At 51.1% G+C, this 22322-nt stretch overlaps 1 protein-coding gene across 4 annotated transcripts in view; it reads right to left on the bottom strand.

The window, feature by feature from the left end:
• Window positions 1–22322, bottom strand: part of RNF123 (ring finger protein 123) — a 155721-nt gene that overhangs the window by 93347 nt on the left and 40052 nt on the right. For all 4 annotated transcript variants that reach the window (XM_039547076.1, XM_039547079.1, XM_039547077.1 and 1 more), the window contains exons 13-20: window positions 21649–21774; window positions 18841–18933; window positions 7168–7241; window positions 6510–6627; window positions 3804–3903; window positions 3382–3443; window positions 2326–2397; window positions 698–818 (exon numbers count right to left, since the gene is read on the bottom strand). In XM_039547076.1, the coding sequence (XP_039403010.1) occupies window positions 698–818; window positions 2326–2397; window positions 3382–3443; window positions 3804–3903; window positions 6510–6627; window positions 7168–7241; window positions 18841–18933; window positions 21649–21774 (766 nt within the window). The remainder of the gene's footprint in view (window positions 1–697; window positions 819–2325; window positions 2398–3381; window positions 3444–3803; window positions 3904–6509; window positions 6628–7167; window positions 7242–18840; window positions 18934–21648; window positions 21775–22322) is intronic.

Here is a 22322-nt window from a genome sequence, read left to right as displayed (position 1 = left end):
CCAGCCCCGTTCTCTGGCAGGGCTGCTGTACAGACCCCAGGCAGGACAACTCAGGAGACACAGCTGTGTGGAAAGGCTGGGGGCAGTACAGCAGCCATGCTGGAGGAGCTGCCGGAGGGGGGCTGCCCAGCAGCCCCACACTCTTCTGCTCCTTTTGCTGCTGCGGTTCCGGAAAGCCCTGATCCCTCAGGAACCACAGCGGTGAAAGGAGAACACTGGCAGCTCCTCCGGTGTGGCTGTACTGCCCCTAGCCCTTCCACACAGCTGCATCTCCTGAGTCCTCCTGACTGGGGTCTGTACAGCAGAAGTCTCCAGTGCAGCGGGAGGAGAACAGAGCCCCCCCAAGTAATGTGGGATGGATGTGGATCATGGGGAGAGGACGGGGAGAGCACGGGGCCCCTGGGCTGGGGGTGGGGCAGGGAGGAGTCATGGGGGAGGTCACATGCCCCCCCCTTTTGTGTCCCTCCCATAAGTGCAGCATACCAGCAAGAAATGATTTCTACTTGAACCACTGCCCAAGTGTAAAAGGTTCCCAGGCTGCAGGGTCATGAAAGGTCACTGCTCCTGAACGGAGCTCAAGTGTCCAACCTCCTGGAAAACAGCAGCCAGGCCCCATCCCGTTCTCACCCCCAGTGTACCAGGGCCTCCATGACAATGCCACGCCGCTGCTGATTGTTGGAGCATAGAGAGGCCTTACCCTCACTGCTCAGGGCTGCAGGAGCCTTGGCCTTGTGCCCATCCCAGTAGCAGCGCAAGGTGGAGATGAGTCGATGCAGGAAGCAGACCATGTATTCTGGCGGGCACAGTACAGTCAGGTTCTGGAGGGGGCGGCAGAGCAGACAGTGAAGGAGAGTCACACTTGGCAATCACAGCAGCAGCACTGCTTGGACTTTCTGCTCTCAGCCCCACTCTGTACACTCCGCTGTCTTGCAGACCGCATGGAGCATTGGCCGCAAAGCGCAGCTCCAGCACACAGCACCTCCCCAGAAGTGCCCCTCCCCATGGCACAGTGCCCCTCCCCATGGCATCGCCAGGTGGCATCACAAATTCGAGTGCTGGGCCAGCCCGCTGGCCTGAAGGCATGCTAGCAGACAAACGTTTGAACGCCAGCTGGGCACTCTCAGTGGCAGAGAAGGTAAGCTGCTAAAAAACATAACCATGCAGTGGGGAAGAGCACAAATACCTAGCACAGAGTTAGCTGTGACCACAGCATCACAGAGACCTTCAACAGCAGCAAGTGAAGCAGGCTGCCAGCTGGGGTTCCCTGGCTTTCTCCCAAATCTCCCATCACTGCACTAGCTGTGGAGCAGCTCCACCACCGGCGGCAGCAGCAGCAAGAAAGCACTAACCTAGCATCCTGGCTAGTCACTGACATCTTGTCCCCAGAGATGCTCTGACCAGGGTTAAGCACCAGTGCTCCACCTACACTAGTATCCCCCACAACTACTGTAGTGGGACTGCACTGGGGCCAGTGCAGCCACGAAATTGGAGGGGAAGGCTGGGGCAGACACAGGCTGTGTCCCAAGATGACAATCCCTCCTGGGTGCTGAGCCTTTGAGGGTATCACAAACAGCCTCTTACAGGAACCAGTCAGCTTTGTATCATTGACAGCGGCACAATTCCCTTCACTACCCGCAAGTGGGTCGGGCCTGGGAAGGTGAGGACAGCAGCAGCATCACAGCAGGGCTGTGAGCACCTCCAGCTATCACCATGCTGTCTGCCTTCATAGAATATCAGGGTTGGAAGGGACCTCAGGAGGTCATCTAATCCAACCCCCTGCTCAAAGCAGGACCAATCCCCAGACAGATTTTTACCCCAGATCCCTAAATGGCCCCTCAAGGATTGAACTCACAACCCTGGGTTTGGCAGGCCAATGCTCAAACCACTGAGCTATCTCTCCCCACTTCCGACAGCACCTCTCCAACAGACCCAACATGCTCTCAGTGCCTTGGTGAAGGTAGGGTCAGATTCTCCCTGTGAGGGGCTAGCGATGGGGTCCTAAAGGGATGAGAACCTTGGCTGGGAGAGGGGTTAAAACATTTGGCTTCTCCCTCCCCACTGCCTGCCTCAACCCCAGCACCCATCCCTCCCCAGTGCACGCTGCGTGCGCAAGCCACATTCCGGAGGACAGCACGCTTGGCAGCTACAGGGGGAAGAGCTGGGTCTCTTGGGTTTTATCTCCTGGACAGTGCCTGCGCCAATCCTTTCCTGTGCCAAGAGGGCCCAGTGCAGCCACCTCACACTGCTGCAGGGCTCGGCTGCCCAGTCCGGAGGCACTAGAGAAGAACAATGGCCCATCACAGCAGTGCTGGCACCACGACTTACCCCTCGGTTGCTGGCGTTTTCCTGAAGGAACTTGCGGAATTTGTTCAGGAAGATATATCTGGAGGCTTCCCCCTGACAGAAGAAAGAACAGGAGTGGTGCTTACCCAGCTGTGAGAATCCCGTGCTCTCCTCTCTGCTTTGCGACTGCTCTGCTCACCTGGCCCAAAATTCACATCCAGAAGCCCTTTGAGAATCGAGTGCCACACAGGCCTTGGCACAACCCTCTGCACAAGGACCAGTTTCATCTTTGGGGACCTTTTAAGTCTTCTCGTGCTAGTTTGCATGCCCAGTGCACTCCACTTCTCCCTCCCAGCTTCCCTTCTGGCCTGCATCAAAGCAGACCAAGCTATTCCCACTGCAGACATGCATCCCGCACCACTGGCATGCATAGCAATGCCCCGAGAACAACACTTGGTCCCTCCCAACGGAGCCAGTGACCTATGGACAGCTATGTTCTGTTGCCATTTGGACAGCAATTTAACAAGTGCCACTAAGTAACCTGGGAGCTAGGCTTAGCAGGGCCAGTACCCACCCCACCTTCCTGCCAATATCATCAGTGCCTCCTGATGTGAGTGTGGGTTAGTCAGTAGGACCCTGCTGGGATTTGCCAGTGTGGCCAGTTAGTGTGAACACAGTATGCAATGCACATGCACAGGGGCTTTTAGAGGCCACATACCCATGGGCTGCGGGCTAACATTTCACTAGAATCCCAAAGAGGAAGGAAATTCAGAGCGAGGGAAGAGCTCTAGTTTCTATGTTGAACACCAAGGGCCAAAGCAGGTGATTCACAGAATGAGAAAATGCAGTTCAGAGATCCTTCCCTCCCTCTTAACACAGAGTCCAGGGCTCAGGGAGCAATGCAGCCTGCCTGCACAGATCAACACGGAGCGCTGCCCTCTCCAAGGCTGCCTCTCCACATACAAGACTGAGGGTGCTTGGTATTGTATGGCAGAGGTAGCCCCAGGTGAGGAAAGCCTGAGCAGCTCTGACTTGAAAGCCTTGCAGTCCATGGATCCCGCATTAGAGGGGCCCACAAGGTGTTTCCATTCTACTTACCCCTCCTCGATCTTTGTTGTTCAGAAGCAGCTTCAGGATCTGAACCTGGAGTTCTTCCACCACTGAGAAAGAGACACACAAGTCAGCCATCAGAGGAAGTGCCCTGAGAGCGCAGAGCCCATTCACCCCCGTGCCATGGGCAAAGACTGCCTGAGACTGCTCCCCAGCAGTCAGGAAGGCATGCTCAGGCCAGGCCAGCACAGCACTATCCATGGCTGCTGGGCCCTCTCAGCCTGGCCCCTGGCTCCCACTGCACGGCCATGGGAACACTGACCAACTCAGCACGCATGGGCCCACAGCTGGCTCCTGGCTGCCAAGGGCACTTGGAGGCAGCTCAGATGCCCGTCCTGTGATGGTGTGAGTGCATTTCGCCACACGACTCTACAAGGCGCTGGTCCCCCAGCAGTGACCCCCTCACAGACCTTCAATGCGTTTTTTGAGCCGCTGGCAGCCTCTGTCATATGCCCGTCGGCGCAGCCTCTCCTCGGCACTCTCCTCCTTCACCTCCTTGCTCTCCTTGCCCTGGGGTGAGAGGGTGGTCGACAATTAACCCCAACCCAGGACCAGCACACTAAGCCCAGCACCACAGAGGAACAGTGGCACTTCCCCCCCAGGGAGAGTGAGTGGCCTGGCAGCTGGCAGCCAAGCTGGGAGCCCTCCCTGGAGTGTCACAGGTCCCCAGCAGATGTGGGAGCCAGGAAGGAGCCACCCTGCCCAGAGCCACAGTGCCAGACCTCTGAGGGGTGGAGAGCAACTGGACAATCCCGCAGAATTGCAACAGCAACTTGGGAGGGAAGCCCTTCCCCTTACCCTCCTGTAAGGTATACCTGCCCCCACCCCGCAGCAGCACGCAACTCAGGTCAGACCATGATGGATGGTGGTGGAGGGGCTGGGAGCCCTTGGCGCACAGAGGATACAGCACAGATCTGTCAGTTCTCGTGTGAGCACAGCCTGGGGGTTCCCCTACCTACCCAGCCAGTGGACTGCACCCCAAAGTGTCAACAGGTCAGCAAAGGAACAGGGCTGCCACCCTCTGCAGTCCTCTCCAACATTCTTCAGACACTGAACTAGGAGCCAACAAGCAGCTGCCAGCCCCCCAGCTCATTGCTGCTGAGTCCCACTGGGCTGGGAGAAGGAAGCAGCAGCTGCCTTGTTAGAGCCCTGATTTTAGTGCCTTGTCCCCCAGAGTGACCCAGCTCTGTCTCTCCCCCAAGCCCGCCTGTGCCCACGGAACACCATTCCTTCCCCAGGAGCCTCCAGCCTCATCTCCCCCTGCACCCACTCCCAGGAACAGCCCCGAACCCAACCCCTCCCCCAGGAGCCCCCTCACAGTACAGGATCCCTCAGTTCAACCCCAATCCCTGACACACACCTTCCCAAAAGCAATTCTCCCTTCTCCCAAACCAATTAGTCCCTCAAGCCACCCCACCCCCCACCCCTAAAACCAACCACAGTGGGGAGCAAGGAGGGGAGCCCCTAAACCCTACTGAGAGCTCCGTCTCCTGGGAGCCCCAGCTGCCCCCCTCCACTGAAGGCTCCAGGGCTCAGCTCCTGCTCTCTCCCTCCCCGCTTCCTGTCACTGGAGCTACAGCTTGAAGGCTGCTTTGCTCCCTTGCCCCGCCTGGAAACAAAAAAATGAGCTATCAGGGAGTTTTTCAATGCATCTCTCCACTCTCTGGCCTCGGCATGTCCCACTGCACCGGCCTCGACCTCCTGGTGCCCCGTGCACAGCACTAGTTAATCTCTCTCTCTCCAGCTCAGGGTGCTTTTGACACATCATCCACATATCAGACTCAGCCAAGCCCACCCCACTTCACCCCAGGAGACAGACACCCTGCCCAGCTTGTCCCCAGCAGCTGAGGACAGCAGACAGCAGCTCAGTCACTGTGAGCTATTTTAACCTCCATAGAGAATGCCCTCCCAGCATCCTGCTGGGGCTCCTGCTCAAGCCCCTCTGTCGATCGCAGCTGCATTCCAGGCAGAGAGAGGCAGCTCTGGGAGCTAAGTGCTCCCAGTCCTTACACAGAAGCCAGTCAGCAGCCAGTGCAGCTCCTTGGCACAGGGTCACAGCAAGGTACTCCCTGCCCTTTGCCCCAGAGACAGCAGGGGCTAGTGGGCAGCGCTAGACCTTCCTCCCAAAACCACCTCCTCCCCAGCCACCACCCTCCTGCCCATCACTTGGGCCCGTAACCAGGTCACTCGCTGACTCCGCCACTCACTGGACCCAGCACTCAGGCCATGTCCAAACCCTGACGCTTCCTCTTCACACTCTGCCACGCCCAGGGTATCGCTCCTTGGTGCTGCCACCTCCTCCTGGCTGGCTCTGGCCCCTCGCTCCCCTGGGCTCCACGCAGAGCAGGCAGCTCAGTCACCTTCCCGACTCACTGCTCTGTCCTCTCACCCCTTCCATGCCCTGCACGCCCCACTCACCTCCGCCTCCAACATGGCTCATCACCTCCCCAGCAGCGTACAGGGGAGTCAACCTGTCTCCACCCCACCAACATCCCCAGCCTTCATCACTCACCTGTCAGCTCCTCCCACACCTCACAGAGACCCCAGCCAGCCACTGCCTTTACCCCCTCAAAACCACACCTTCTGCGTCTCCACCCCACTGTAGTGCTGCAAGAACAAGCCTGGGGATGCCACTCAATAGGGGCTGTGCTGTGACTCTCCCTCACTCTCCCCACCACAACCCATCGTTCTGACTCCACACCCTTGAACACCACACCACAGCAGTCTGGTCTGGAGGGGACAGAGGTCCCCACAAAGAAAGAAATGGCCACAACCTCCTGGCCAGACACAGCTGAAAACCCATCCCAGTCGGCATGGCTACCTGGCTATCTAACCCAGCCTCAAAGTGCAAGCATGTCCCAGGTACTGGGGCACCCACCAGCAGGAGGCAGCTATGCCTTCCCTGGCCTGCCACCATCACACCTGCCTCAGGTCTCAGCCAGACATCAGGTGAGGCAGTCAGCTTCACCTACTTAGCCAGCTGGCAGCACAGTGAGGCCTTCATTCTATGATCACAGGCGCGCACGCACACCCACACACACACCCCTACCCACCCATCCCCTACTGGGCAGGCCAGGCATCTTTCCCACTCCCAGAAGAGGCATGTGGTTGCACACCTCTTTGGTGAAGCGGTTTGGCCACCAGGTGGTGGGGATGAGCTCCTGCAGGCCAGCCTCCTCCACACGCAGGGGGCTCTTGATGTAGAAGAACACCACTGAGCGGAGCACATCGAAGCTGTGCGGGAGTTAAGGGAGAAGCCCAGCAGCTCAGCTGGGAGCACGCACAGGAGGTCAGCCATACAAAGAGCTCCAGGGGAGGGAAAAGCAACCCCAATGCTAAGATGGGGTTAAGGGTTAGGCACCTTTCCAAACAAACTCTTGAATCCATCTTCATGAGGTGCTCAGAAACTGGGGGGATCCCACTGAAACGGACAGGCTGGGTGCTGGGAGAGAGCTGATTGCTGTGAAAGCTGCTTTGGTGAATTCTCTGTGGTTTCACTCCAGGAGTCAGCCAACGGATATGGAGTGTGGGGTTTGTACAGACAGAGAGAAGCAGGGCACGGGACAGGAGAAAGAACCCAACGGGATGCAGCACAGTCTGGAGAGCTCCCCTCCCTTCTTCAAAAGTGAGGTTCCATGGAGAATGGTACCAACCATTCCTGCAGATAAAGAGACCCCCAGCATGACTCCCCTCAGAACACAAGGCACCCAGGGAGAGGAAACTGACTGCATCTTCTAGGGGGTATGTCGGAATGGGAGTAAGTGCAAAAGATACAGGACATTGTTGAGTAGGTATTTCCTGGACTTCTCGTGCTTCAGGACTGCAATGGTGAGCCGGAGGTAGTGGATCTGGGGAGAGAGATAGAACAGAGTCAACAGGAAAAGCTGTATCCCAGGGAAGCTACAAGGGTTCAGTTACCAATACAAGTACAGCCGGAACAAAGAGCTGCCACGTTTCAAGTCAGCAACTCAAGAGACTGACTGAGCTCTCTGAATCTATTTGGCTTAACAGAGAGATGGTTCAGGGGTGACTTGGGAAACAAATATTTAACAATATGTTCTTCAATCTAGCCACAAAAGGTAAGATCCAGTGACTGGAAGTTGAAGCTAGATAAATTCAGACTGGAAATGAGTAAATGTTTAACTCTGAGGTAATTAACCACTGGAACAATTTACCAAGAGTCATGCTGGATTCTCCATCTCTGGCAATTTTTCAATCAAAAGGAGAAGTTACTTACCTGTAACAGGAGGTTCTTTGAGATGGATGGCCCCGTCTGTTTTCCACTGAGGGCAATGCGCATGCGCACAGAACTGTAGCTTTCAAAGTAGCAGTGTCCATCAGTCTCTTCACGCTCCTAGCTCCTCATGGGTTCGTGTCTTCGGTTCTTTTTCCACTACAGATCTACAGATCTGCAGTGGAGGGGAAGGAGGGTGGGTTTGGAGTACAGGCAGGGACCATACATCTCGAAGAAACCCCAGTTACAAGTAAACTTCCCATTCTCCTCCTTAGAGGTGAGCATCCACATCGAAAAATCGACTTTGCACCCTACACAATCCCTAGAATTCATAGGAGCATGCACTGATGCGGCCTCCGCATGTGCTTATCTGCCAAAAGGCAGATTCCTGAGCTTACTGAACCTGCTCACCTTAGTGACCTCCAGCCCTTCGATATCAGCCAGAATTTGCCTTTCCCTCCTCGGTCAGATGGCAGTGTGCACATATGTCATGCCCTTCACTCATCTGCGGTTCCGCTGTCTCCAGCTCTGGCTATAGGGAGTCTACTCCCCCATGTGCCAGTCCATGCACACCTGGTGGAACTGTGAGAGTGAAGTCCTCTCTTCCCTCCGATGGTGGACAAACCCATTCCACGTTTGCTCCAGAATGCCCTTTCTTCCATCCTCGCCAAGCGTTACAATTATAACGGATGTGTCGCTCAAAGGCTGGGGCACCCATATGGGATACCACATGACGTAAGGCACTTGGAATGCTCAGGAAACCAGGGTGCACATCAACATCCTGGAACTTTGTATGGTACATAAGGCATGCCACATGTCCTTAACAGCTGTCTGTTTTTCTCGTGTCAGACAACACCACTGCAGTTTACTACATAAACAAGCAAGGAGGCGCACGGTCCCCAGCACTGGAAATGGTGCATTTCACATCATATCCTCCTGTCGACAGCCTACCTACCGGGAACCCAGAATGTACTTGCCGATGCTCTCCAGCAGGAACTTTGCGACTGACCACAAATGGGAGTTACACAACTGATAGTTGCAGACATCTTCAGCCACTGGGGAACCTGTCAGGGACCTCTTTGCATCTCACACCAATACCAAGTGCGTTCAGTACTGTTCGAAGGGAGGACTCAGTACCCACTCACAGGAGGACACCCTGATGATCAACTGGTCAGACCAGATCAACTATGCCTTCCTTCCATTAATGCCCCTGCCACACATTCTATACCAGCGGTCCCCAACCTTTTTGGCACCAGGGACCGGTTTTGTAGAAAAAAAAATTTCCGCGGACCTGTGGGATGATTTTGGGACGATTCAAGCGCATTACATTTATTTTTGTACTTTTATTTCTATTATTATTGTAATATATAATGAAATAATTATACAACTGACCATAATGCAGAATTAGTGGGAGCCCTGAGCTTGTTTTCCTGCAACTAGATGGTCCCATCTGGGGGTGATGGGAGACAGTGACACCCGAAGTATGTTGCTTATGTCCAGTCTACTCCGTAATCTCGTTTTGGTTGCTGTCACTGCAGAAAACCCTGCTTCACAAAGATAGGGTGGTGAAAATGGAAGTAAGCTTTTCAGTGCTTTTGTGGAAATCTCAGGATATTCCGCCTTGACTTTAATCCAGAACGTATGGAGATTTGAAGTCGTCTCAAACATACTTTTAAGGCCACCGTCATTTGTGATCTCAAGCAGTTGATCCTCTTCTAGCACGGATAAAGTCGATTCACCTGGCTTATTCACAAATGGGTCGCGGATCCATTCCTTCCCAGTTCGGTGGTCTTTTGTGATTGGGAAGTAATGCTCAAACTCTTTTGAAAGCTGAGATAGGTGATCATGCACCAGCTGGGAAAAAGAAGGCCCTGGCTCAGTCTCTTTCAAAATCTCTGCTGTTTGAAACATGTAAAAAATCCCAATGTTCACTCGTCGCCCCCATAATTCTAGTTTGGCTTTGAATGCAGCCACTTTAGCTGCCAACTTGAACACAGTTGTCGTTCTCCCCTGAAGTGACAGATTGAGTTCGTTGAGCAGGTTGAATATGTCACACAAGTAAGCAAGTTTTATGACCTATTCTGTGTCACTGAAATGTGCTGCCCGTGGTGACTGTTTTTCTGAAAGAAATCTCTGGAGCGGCTCTCGTAATTCAAAAACTCTGGCCAGTGGTCTACCTTTAGAAAGCCATCTCACTTCTGTGTTTAAGAGAAGACGTGTGTGCTCTGCGTCCATCTCCTCACAGAGCTGCGTGAACAGACGTGAGTTAAGGGCATGTACTTTGATGTGGTTGATAATTTTAATCACATCCTGCAAAACTTTGTTAAGTTCAGATGACATTTTTCAGCTAGCTAGCATTTCTCTATGGATGACTCACATTCAGAAGCGACCTCCTTGACCCGAGTAGTGAAACCAGAAAGCCGTCCAGTCATAGCAGCTGCTCTGTCCGTGCATATAGAGACACAAAATGACCAATTCAGTTTTCCTGACATGTAATAATTCAAAGACTTGAATAGTTCTGCAGCCGTGGTGTTGGTTGGCAACAAAAGTGCACATAACATATCCTCATGTACATCCTCCTGAAAAATATATCGCACAAAAACAAGCATTGTTGCCTTGTTGTCAACATCGGTAGACTCGTCAACCTGGATTGCGGACCACGGTGACTCATTCACCCTCTCTAACAATTGTGCCTCAATATCCTCTGCTATTTCATCAATTCGTCTAGTTATGGTGCTAGCCGAAAGAGGAACACATGCCACCTTTTGAACTACAGCCTCTCCTAAAAGTTCACGACAAATGTCCTTAGCAGCAGGCAGGATCAACTCGTCACCAATAGTAAAGGGCTTCTTAGCTTTAGCAATGCGGTTAGCCACTAAGAATGATGCTTTCAGTGCAGACACATTTGATGAAGTGGTGGCCTTCAGTAATTGCTTCTGTTCTTCGTGTTCACGTTTTTTTCTTTTGAAAAACTCCAAAGGCTTGTCTTTTAATGCAGGGTGCTTGGTCTCCATGTGGCGAAGCACTTTGAAGGTTTCATGGCTTCGTTGGATAGCCGGTCGCCACATATTATACAAAGCGGATGTGGAGAATGTGAGTCACCTGCTGCAATGAACCCATAATTTAAGTAGGACTCTTGGTATTTTCTTTTAAATGCAGCTTTCTTTTTGTTGGCCGTCTTAGAGTCTTCTGCTGTCTCATCATTGGGTCTTTCCCCCTTTTCAAAGAAGCTTTGCAGCGACATTTGTTTTTTACTCATTTTGGCCAGGGTTAGCTTGTGGGCTTACCAAAACTGTGCGGGAAAGAGGCACGGATGGAAGTAATTGTCACTTGCCACTCACTGATAGGGTTCTGATATTAGTCTGCAAGCGATTGATTTATTATGGTCTCTGTGCAGTGAAACCTCTGCCAATGTAATCTGTTTTTGCAGCCGCTCCCCAGCGCTAGCATCATGGCCTCAGCTCCACCTCAGATCATCAGGCATTAGATTCTCATAAGGAGTGCAAAACTCCCTCCATCGCATGCGCAGTTTACAGTAGGGTTCGCACTCCTATGAGAATCTAACATCTGACAGAAGGCAGAGCTCAGGCAGTAATGCGAGCAACGGGGAGCGGCTCTAAACACAGATGAAGCTTTGCTAGCTCACACCGCTCATGTCATAGCCGCTCATGTCCTGCTGTGCACTCACCGCTCATGTCCTGCTGTGCGCTCGGTTTGCGGCCCGGTTCCTAACAGGCCATGGACCGGTACCGGTCCGCGGCCCAGGGGTTGGGGACCCCTGTTCTATACAATCTCAGATGGGAGGGGGTGATGGTCATCCTGATCACCCCATATTGGCCTCACCAGTTGTGGTTTCCTCCTCTTCTCCGCATGCCAAAGTGTCCATCACTCCCGCTCCCAATGTTCCTGCAACTACTCACGCAACACAACTGTGGACTCAGACACTCCGAACTGAGGGCGCTCCACCTGAAAGCATGGCATTTGGATGGATGCCTCCGCTAACACACAAATGCTCGCAGGCAGTCTGAGAAATTCTCTCTAATAGCAGAAAGGAGTCCACAAGGCAATCCTACCAGGCCAAATGGGCTCATTTCGTTACCTGGCCCCCAACATAGAGGTCTTGCCCCAGAGGCCTTGGGCATCCCCATGCTATTAGACTATCTGCTCTTTCTAAAGACCTAGGGGCTCATTCTCCATCAAATGACAACTCAACTCCCTCGACATACATAGGGCCTGGCCATTTACCTGCAAAGGACAAAGCCATTCTCGAAGTCTCTCAGACTATTTGTTGCCATAGCAGAGAGAACCAAAGAGCAGGCCATCTTCCCCCAGAGACTCTCGAAGTGGGTCTCAGGGTGCATTATGCTCTGCTATCAATTATCGGGACAGTCCCCAGCGGGTGGGATGGGGCACATTCCACAAGAGTGCAGGCATTAGCTGCTGCAGCGCTCCATGATGTGCCTCATCACAGACATATGTAAGGCGGTCATGTGGAGTTTGGTACCGCCTTTTCTTCTCTCTATGCCCTAGTGCATGATTCTGCCACAGACGCCTCTTTCGGTGTGGTGGCCCTCCGTTCCACAATTCCATCATCTTCTTTACACCCTCCTCCTACCTACGTACTGCTTGTTAATCCTCCTCAGTTGAATACAATAAAAAACAATACTTGAAGAAGCTGGGATGCTGACACTAGTTTCTGTTCTGGACCACCCTGTCAGCAGCCAATTGTCTAGGTAAGGGAAGACAAGGATTCCTCGTGGTCAGAGGTAAGCTGCTACCACAGAGAAAACCTTTGTGAAGACTCATGAGGAAACAATAAGTCCAAATGGGAGACCTCTGTATTGAAAGTGCCGAGGACCCACCATGAACCTCAGGAATTGTCTGTGGGTTGCGTGTATATCGATATGGAAGCAAGCATCCTGCAAATCGAGAGTCATATACCACATACCTTTTTCTAGTGAGGGAATGATTGCAGAAAGCATGACCATGTAGAACTTTGGTTTCCAAATGTATCGGCTGAGGCATCAGAGATCCAAGATTGGTCTCCATCCTCTTGTCTTCTTGGGTACGAAGAAATAGTTGGAGTAGAACCCTGTGCCTTGGAGGGTGTAGTGACTGGCTCCACCACTCCTCTTTGCAGGAGGGAGTCCACCTCTAGGGCAAGAAAACTGTCACGAGAATGATCCTTGGAACAGGAGCGGGGTTGGGGACATAGTATCATAAACTTAATAGTGTAGCTGCACCAAAAGACATTCAGAACCCACCTGTCCATTGTAATCCCATTCCATGCTGGCAGAAAGAGTTTGAGACTGCCCCCGAAAGGAGTGACTGGCAAGGCCAGTGTGTGCAGTGTGGTTGATGGGTCTCTGGTCATAATCAGAAATACTGTTTACACACAGACTGTGTTGTATGGAGGTCTGCATTGTCGGAGCAGATGGACGGGGTCTGTGAACCTTGGGGCATTTTTGTGGAGGTTTGTAGGCCCGTTGGTGGTAGAATTGGGGAGTTCTGTAACGTTGCGTGGCAGTGGGCAAAACGGCTTTCACTTTGATGCTGATGTGTAAATGACTAATGATCAGAAGGTGGCTCTAGAATCTTTCTGCGAGTGCAAGGAATCATCCGTCTTTTGATTGAAATGGTGTGACTCGTCAAAAGGGACATCTTTGATCGTGTTCTGGTTTCCATAGAGAAGTGCAGAGGAGTGGAATCAGGATTCCCTCCTCATGACGATTCCAGTTGCCAAAATGCACGAGAATGTGTCTGCTGAATCAACCATGGCCTGAAATATGGACATAGCTACCAACCTGCCTTCCTCTAAACTAGCTTGGTGTGATGGGTTCGGTCAAAGATCATAGAATCATAGAATCTCAGGGTTGGAAGGGACCTCAGGAGGTCATCTAGTCCAACCCCCTGCTCAAAGCAGGACCAAACCCAACTAAATCATCCCAGCCAGGGCTTTGTCAAGCCTGACCTTAAAAACCTCTAAGGAAGGAGATTCCACTACCTCCCTAGGTAACCCATTCCAGTTCTTCACCACCCTACTAGTGAAAAAGTTTTTCCTAATATCCAACCTAAACCTCCCCCTCTGCAACTTGAGATCCCCTTGGGACTGTCATCTGATGTGTTGAATTACCTCTGAGCCCGTTTTCCCTGCCAGCTTGGGACTCCAGAACCCTGCCTTGTTGAGTCAGACACACTAGCCTGCTGCAACACAGACTCAGGGTCTAGGACATGCCCCCAAAGCTTCAGACTTTAACTAAAAACAGCTCATCAGGTTACCAGCACCCAGACACCCAGCTCCCAATGGGATCCAAACCCCAAATAAATCCGTTTTACTCTGTATAAAGCTTATACTGGGTAAACTCATAAATTGTCTGCCCTCTATAACACTTATAGAGAGATATGCACAGCTGTTTGCTCCCCCAGGTATTAATATCTTACTCTGGGTTTACTAATAAACAAAAGTGATTTTATTAAATACAAAAAGTAAGATTTAAGTGGTTTCAAGTAATAACAGCCAGGACAAAGTAAGTCACAAAGCAAAATAAAACAACACACGCAAGTCTAAGCCTAATACATTAAGAAACTGAAGGTAATATCTCACCCTCAGAGATGTTCCAATAAGCTTCTTTCACAGACTAGACTTCTTCCTAGTATGGCCCCAATCCCTTCCCCTGGTACAGTCTTTGTTAGATCCAGCAGACATCTCAGGTGGTAAACAGGGGTTCTCTCATGACTGGCAGCCCCTTTTGTCTTGCTTCACACCCCCTTTTATAGCTTTGGCACAAGGCGGGAATCTTTTGTCTGTGCTTGTCCCCGCCTCATCAATGGAAAAGTACAAGGATTATGATAGATTCCAGCATCATGTGACAGTCACATGTCACGGTAAGTCTCCATTCTTCCTGGGTTGCTCCACAAGTACACAGGAAGGTTTTCAGGTAAACAAACAATTTACAACCAACTGTCTGGGTCAATGGAAGCCATCAAGATTCTAAATCACCATTAATGGCCCACACTTCGCATAATTACAATAGGACCTCAGAGTTATACTTCATATTTCTAGCTTCAGATACAAGAATGATACATGCATACAAATAGGAGGAATATATTCAGTAGTTTATAACCTTCGTTATGATACCTTACAAGAGACCTTTTGCATAAAGCATATTCCAGTTACATCATATTTACACTCATAAGCCTATTTCCATAAAACATATGGAGTGCAACATCACACTTGGAATTTAGCATGATCCTGTGCTCATGGCCATATCCATGCTTGGGTCACTCCGCAGGCACATTCAGCCAACAGCATGGACAAGCTATTCCTTCACCCTCTCACTTCCCTGTTCCTTCTCGCATGAACAGAGAGCAACAATACCCGAAGTCCAAAGGCGCAAACAATTCGATGTTTATTGGGCTGAACTTCCAGCAAGCATGATTCCAGTTTCCTTCCTCAGTGTCCCCCTTCCCAGCTCTGACACCACAGAGCCTTGTCTGTGTCCCTGTTTCTGTTCCCATCCCCCCCTTTAGCAAAACATGATCCCAATTCTCCCATTCCCAGTCCCCATTTCCGCCCCCTTACTTCCTGATTGACTGCAGACTCTATAGCAAAACCTGAGTTTTGCTTAGCTATTCCTTAACCAATCATTTTACTGAAATTTAACTAACCAATCCTAACATATTGTAACATGGTTATTTAACCAATTATATTCCACCACCTTCATTGGTTTACACCCAACAAAATTAATTATACAGCAGACAGAAACAACTAGAGAACCAGACAGAGACCATGCAAATAAACATACAAAACAATACAGAAGTGAGGATTTCACAACTACATCTATACAGACATAAGGGTTCTCCAACTGCGTCTATTGATAAGTGAGTTCTTGCCAGACAGGATGCGATCAAACTAAGTTTCCTTTTACATCTTCTAGGCTCTTCCCTTTCTATGGAGGTGACAGGAATATCAGGACAGGATTGTATTCCTAATAGCACCTTATTTCAATGTGACTACTTTGGAATGTGAGGATGTGACCATACACTTCCCAGCTTATGGCTGCCTAACTACATCTTAGCTGAAGGCCTTAGCCTGTCACAGTAAGAGAAGGCCATAACACAGTCAGTGATTTTGATTCTTTCTTTTATACCTCTATAACTAACTAAGTGATAAGAATACACCTAAATTCTTAAAGTATAGGCCTTGCAGACAGGCCTGAATATCTATATCCTACCACCCCCGTCCAGAGAAAGGAGCAGCACAGCCCTGGCAGGCGGAACACCCTTCTCTCCCTTCTACTCAAAGAAGAACAGGATGGAATGGGTTACCTAGGGAGGTGGTAGAATCTCCATCCTGAGAGGTTTTTAAGGCCCGGCTTGACAAAGCCCTGGCTGGGATGATTTAGTTGGTGTTGGTCCTGCTTTGAGCAAGAGGTTGGACTAGATGACCTCCTGAGGTCTCTTACAACCCTAAACTTCTATGATTCTATAGTGATACAGGAGAATCCTTCCATGCCGAACAGGACAGTTCCGAAGGCAAATATTGGGGCCAAAAGCCCCAATATGGCCAACCTGAGTTATCCTGGTTAATCCTGGTACCACCACTGCAACATCAGGGAGTCAGGTACCTGTGGCTCCTGGGCTGAGGTAAGTGAGGGAATTGTTATGGTGCCATCTGTAGCCAATAATTTTATCATGTGCTGTGTGATGTTAGGATTATAGAAATATAAGATTGATCAGTAGTTAGAAGGGATAAATATGTATTAGGTATCTAAGTAAGGAGGGCTGAAATGCAAGGCCCACAGGCGGAGGCCTGTAAGATTTTAGCTTAGCCATTTTAGGCCTTAGGAGTTATGCTTGACATAAGTAACCAAAAAGAGTAACTCAATGCCATAAGATTACAGGAATAGATGTGCCAAGGGGTGATATTGCGAAAAATTAGCCGTAAGTTTAATTTTAGATCACAAAACACTCTAGAGGCACATTTTTCCCTTAACCACAGGATACAGATTGTGCATCAATATTAATGAGAATAAAATGAACTATACACAACCTATAGAAAATGGGGTACAACAATATTATGAGGGGGACACAATATAAATAAGGAAAGAGAGGGTTGACACTTTCACGCACATGTGCAGGGTATGAGATATATATTATAAAAGAGGGTGCCCAGATTGGGAAAAATTGAGCTCCCTATGGGAAAACTCCAGCAGGAACCATCCCTCTACTGATGCTCAATCAATGAGAAACCTACCACACCCTAACACTGTCTAGGAGGATGTAAGTATGACTGTCACTATAATTTATGCATTGATATATTTAGGATTTATATATGCTTGGATAGTCATAACTTTGTGGTAACTATAATAAAATTGATAAAAGATATTGGACATTGTTCTTGTGACTGTATGGGTTACTTTCCTTTATCTTCATATATTCCTAGAAGCTCTAGATCTGAAACAAGTGGCAGAGGTAACTGTTGAACTTGAGATTTTAGCCACCAGAACAGAACCCACAGTGATATCATACATCATCATCACTAAATGTACTTTAAACAACATAAAAGGCTACACGCTGGAACAATCTGATAGTCATGCTTTTGAAACTGGAGCAGCAGGCCATGGGTAACGTCTGGATCCTCAGACTCAGAGGAAGAACCAGAATCTCGCACCAATGGCAGTGCCAATGGAGCCGATAGAATGGGGTGTGTTACATGAACACTGCCAGAAGGTGGCAGATCAGATGCAGGGGACAGAGTTCCCTTGGTAGATAAGAGTACCAGAGCATGTAGAGACGTCATCCTTTCCAGGGTGAACAGTTCATGAGGTCCAGGAGCATCTCCAAGTCTCCCCAGAGTCAGCAGTACCAGGTCTATGGATGGGACTGGAGCTGGTAACAGGCCCTGTCTCAGGACCAGCAATTCACTGGAACCGATGCCAGGGTGTGTGGGTCCATAACCAGTACTGGCAGATCCGGCGAACAATGCAGTCTTTTGTCGGTCTTGTGGTGCTCCCCCTTGGCCGGAATTCATGGATGGCACAGTGTCTCTCTTAGATCTGGAAGGAGACTTACTTCCATGCTTATGTGCATGCTTCTGTGATTCATGGCTAGGCCCCACTGCGGGGTCCATAATACTGGAACCAGCGACATTGGATTGGGGCTCCATGGTAAGAAGTGCACTCATGGATTGTTCAGGCTGGTGTATGACCGCGGGGAGAGAGAGTGTTGGGGGTCTTGTTCCCCACTCAGGATCCAACTGCCGCCCTGTGGCAACCTCCATGAGGTGCTTCTTAAGGCGGAGGGCTCTGCCTTCCCATGTGTGGCAGGAAGGAGAGACAGAACCTGCAGCTGGCCATGGTGTGGGCGTCCCCCAAACAGTACAGACAGTGTTGGTGCTCATCGTTGAGGGAGAACAAACGAGGGTAGGAAGCGCAGACTTTGAATCATGGCCTCTTACTCATAATCCAATACCCAGACCTGGGTGGGGAGGATCGTTTGGTAGGAGAGGTCAAAGCGGCATCCCAAAAGAAAATTACTACCAAAAACCATGGAAGATCCTGACTTCATTCAGTACTCAGATGCAGATGCTGGGGGGTGGGGGCATTGAGGACTGTTTGGCTGAAAACCACTGGAGCAGCATCCCCAGTTATTAGCCCTATGAAACCTTGAAAAACAAAACTATTACACAAAACATTTGAATTCCTAATTAAAGAATAAAAACAGTTTTCCAGGAAGTGTGTCACCAAGGATGAGAGGACAGCAGAAACTCCAACTCAGACCATGCAGTGGTAAGAAGAAACTGAAGATGCAGTCAGTCCACCCTGCCCTTTATTGCCTCGGGCAAAACCACGAGGCAACACAGAGGCGCATGCGTGGACTGACAAACACTACTACTTTGAAAAAATTCTGGCTCCAGGCGCACATGCATTACCCTCAATGGAATACAATAGGGACCATCACTGAAATGGTTTAGATGTTTTTCTGAAAGACCTGCATTAGATGTTATTTTGGGGCAGGTCTCTGGCCCATGTTATCCAGGAAGTCAGACTAGATGAGCACAGTGGTCCCTTCTGGTGCAGAAATCTGTCTGACTCCAGTGGTCCCTTCTGGTGCAGAAATCTGTCTGACTCCCTGCGTTGGGACACTTGAAGCCAGGGAAGGATGAATCCTTGGCTAGTCATTGTTCTCAGGCACTCTCAGTTACCACTCACCTGTAAACCCAGGTCTGGGATGATGGGAGAGAACCTGTAAGCCCGCAGCAGGGACATCAGCAGCTGTTTGAGGCATTCATGCACCTCGTAATCCTGAGAGAGAGTAAGAGAAACACTCAATAGAAATCGACATCTGGGGGGACATTGGAAGGGCTGGTTATTTAAGAAATAACCAATCAGGACCAAGAGAGGCATCGCCTCTGGATGAACACACAGGAATGGCATTTGCCTATGCAGGAAAGAGTGGAGTCCCTTGGGTTGTATGTGACCCCATACTGCAGCCGGACACTAGTGATATGAACCAGGCATCTCACAGTACAGAGCACATGTAGGCATTACCTTCCCTCCTGGCTTTTGCTTAGTCATAACATAAAAGAGTCCTAGAGAGAGAGGGCCCAATTCTCAGATTCACACTCCCCCCCCCCCCCCGAGATTTCCCTGCACAGGAGGAACCCCGAGATGGCAAAGAGCTGGGATAGCAGCACCTACACCCCAGGGCATGCCAGGGCATTCTAACACATAAGCAGTCTGCAGCTATTGGAACCAGCCAGCAGCAGCCCTCAGGTACAAACCAGCCCCTGAATCAAGGAATGCAAAGCCACCTCTGGCCCAGCATAGCCCCAATGGTGCCAGAACTGGGGGACCAGGGGGCAATGGCCCTCCCACTTTTTGAAAGTGGACTTTTCACCACAGGCCTCCCTGCTCGGCCAGGCCAGCAACTGGAATCTGGCCAGGGAGCCTGGGCTGCGTGGGGTGGGAGGGCTGAGATCAGCCCCCGGCCCGTGTCCCCGCCTCCCAGACCTTCCACCCAGGGCAGGTGGAGGATCCGTACTGCGGCTCCCCACAGCTGCCTGGCTGTGGCTCCAAGGCCCGGGCCCCAGATGGAGCCACGTCAGGGAGAGCTGCGCAGGCAGCTGTGGGAACCCGCAAACTGCCCTGAGGACCCACAGAGTGGGGCCGGGGGGGCTGCTCCTGGCCCTATCACCCCAGGCAGGTGGAGGGTCCGCGGCTCCTGGCCTGCTTTGGCTTGGCCAGGGCCTGGGGCAGAATGGGCAGGGCAGGGGGCTCTCCGCCACAACCACTTTTGGGAAGGCTCCACCACTGCTGCATGGCCCCAGCAGACCCCATCACCTATTGTAGATCCAGCAGACACCTGGGAAGTTCTGTTCCGCAGCCCTTGCCAGGCTGCAAGTCCCATTCCCTAGAGACAGTCCAACAATAGACTTTATGAAGAGGGAGGAGAGTTAGTTTCTGGAAGCTGACCTGCACTCAAGCACTCTGAACCCACCCACCTGATGGGCAGTCTGGCACTCTGCCTCTGACACAGTGTCAGCAGCAGAGAGTAACAGCTGTCTAATACCAGAGTGAACACTGAGACAAGTCATCTCCTAGACACCATGTGGCCCAGGTTCTGTTGGTGTAGAGCCCACAAAGCCAATGCAGCTCCCCAGATCCATACCAGACCGAAAGATACCTCTAGGTACCTCTCAGGACTTCATCCTGCCAGGGCTTCTGATTCCACTCCTGGAGAACAGCAATGAGAGGGAGAGGGAGGAGGAGGAGGGGGAGGCAGGAGCCAATCTGTCACTGAGCTATGTGCCAGCAAGCGTCCAGAACACGCTAGAGGAGATTGCACTGCAGCATCTGACCAACAGTGATGAGGGCTAGTAGCAGCCATCTGCTAGCCAGGTGCAACCACAGGGGTGGGCAAGACCCTGGAACTCCTTCAAGTCTAGGGTGACCAGATAGCAAGTGTAAAAAAATCAGGACAGGGGGTGGGGATAATAGGTGCCTATATTAGAAAAAGCCCCCAAAATCGGGCCTGTCCCTATAAAATTGGGACATCTGGACACCCTATGCAAGCCTGACCCCAGCTACCCAAAAGAGTCTCTTCCCTATATCTTCTGGAGAAGTTAGATCAGCAGCCAGGCTGCTTCTGCCAATTCTGGGTTTAGACCCACCAGGGTACTCTCAGAAAGGGGTTCCCAGGAGATGCCTGCCAAAGCCTAGCTCAGACACTTCCCAGGAAGGGGCACAACCTCCTGGCCTGGCTCAGCCTAGGCCACAGGATGGGTTGTATTTCATTAACCCTACTAAGAGGGCAATGGTGCGACACTAGTTGCCACTGCAGCCAATGCAATGTCATGGTCTATAACATTTCCCAGGTAGCCCCGGCCACTCCAGTGAAGGGAACTTTATAATTACAGAAGTATTACTAAACAGTGGTTATTTTCAAAGAATTTTAATCAAGAGTAACAGTTCTACTGTCACAGAAGCAGGAATTTAAATAATTAACATCGGAGTTTATTTACAGTTAGGGAAGTTAGAAAAGTCCGATTCAGAAATCGCTTTTCAGAGGTCAAGAATACCAAACTCCTTCCTCCTCTCTTCCCAGTTCCCTAGTAGCAGCTCGGCCTTTCCCTCTCCACAAGGGACAGTTGTTAACACTGAAAGGACCTGGTCACTGGGCGGGAGGAGAAACTCACTATGGCCAGCAATTTCTAATTATAAATCTAGTTCTTCCCAGCTCCCTCCCTGCAGTCACTGTAGCCAGGGCCTGGCATGCAGTACCAGGGCACCAGATGCTGGTACTGCATTCTTAAGGGAGTGCAGCTGTCAGGCAAAGCTGCTTTGGGGGATGGTGGCAAGAAACCAACTCAGCTGTTAAACCATGCAGTGCAGAGTGCAGACAAGATGGGCAAATGAGGAAGTCCAGCACCCAACCGAGATCCTCACACCTGCCCGTTGTCACAGAGTACCAAGGGGATGCAGAGTTAAAAGAGAGGGGGAAGTGCCTGAGCAACTCACCTCCATGAGAAGCCACATGAGATCCAGTAGCTGCTGGATGAGAGGATGTGCTTCCACAGACCCTCCCCGCTCCAGAATGCTCAGCAGGAAGTTCATGAGCACATCTTCCACCAGGTACACTTTGCACTGCAAACAGAAAGCCTGTGATCAGCAGCTCTAGCCAGCAGCAGCACTAAACAGAAGCAAAGAATGGGTTCTCAGCACTAGACAGAGGGTCTAGGCTCAGGTGGAAAGCTGTAGATTTGCTGGGACAGAGTCAGGTAGGAACGGTGACTTACTGCCGCCCATGGGATATTCCTGTTACTGCAAGCTGAAGATGACACGTCTGGCAGCAATGCCCGGCTCTGTGCCACGAACAGCCCAGCCCACTCCAGGAGTACATGGAAACCATACCATTTCTGACAAGTGCCAGGCAAAAGTGGGCCACAGTAGATGTGAAAGCAAGAAAGCAGAGCCCATGGAGAGCCCGACTGCCAAACTCAGGGTACAAAGGGCTCCAAAAGAGTGTGCCCTGCAGCCCATTAACCCATAGGTGCCAACTCAGTGGGTGCTCCGGGGCTGGAGCACTCACAGGAAAAAAATTGGTGCGTGCTCAGCACCCATTGGCAGCTCCCCTTAGCCCCGCCCTGCCCCCTGCTCCAGCTTACCTCCACCTCCTCCGCGAGCGTGCTGCC

The sequence above is a fragment of the Mauremys reevesii genome, linkage group 7, assembly GCF_016161935.1.
Source record: "Mauremys reevesii isolate NIE-2019 linkage group 7, ASM1616193v1, whole genome shotgun sequence".
In the NCBI taxonomy this organism is placed as follows: domain Eukaryota; kingdom Metazoa; phylum Chordata; order Testudines; family Geoemydidae; genus Mauremys; species Mauremys reevesii.
The sequence above is the reverse complement of the archived record's forward strand: the minus strand, read 5'-3'. Positions and strand labels throughout refer to the sequence as shown.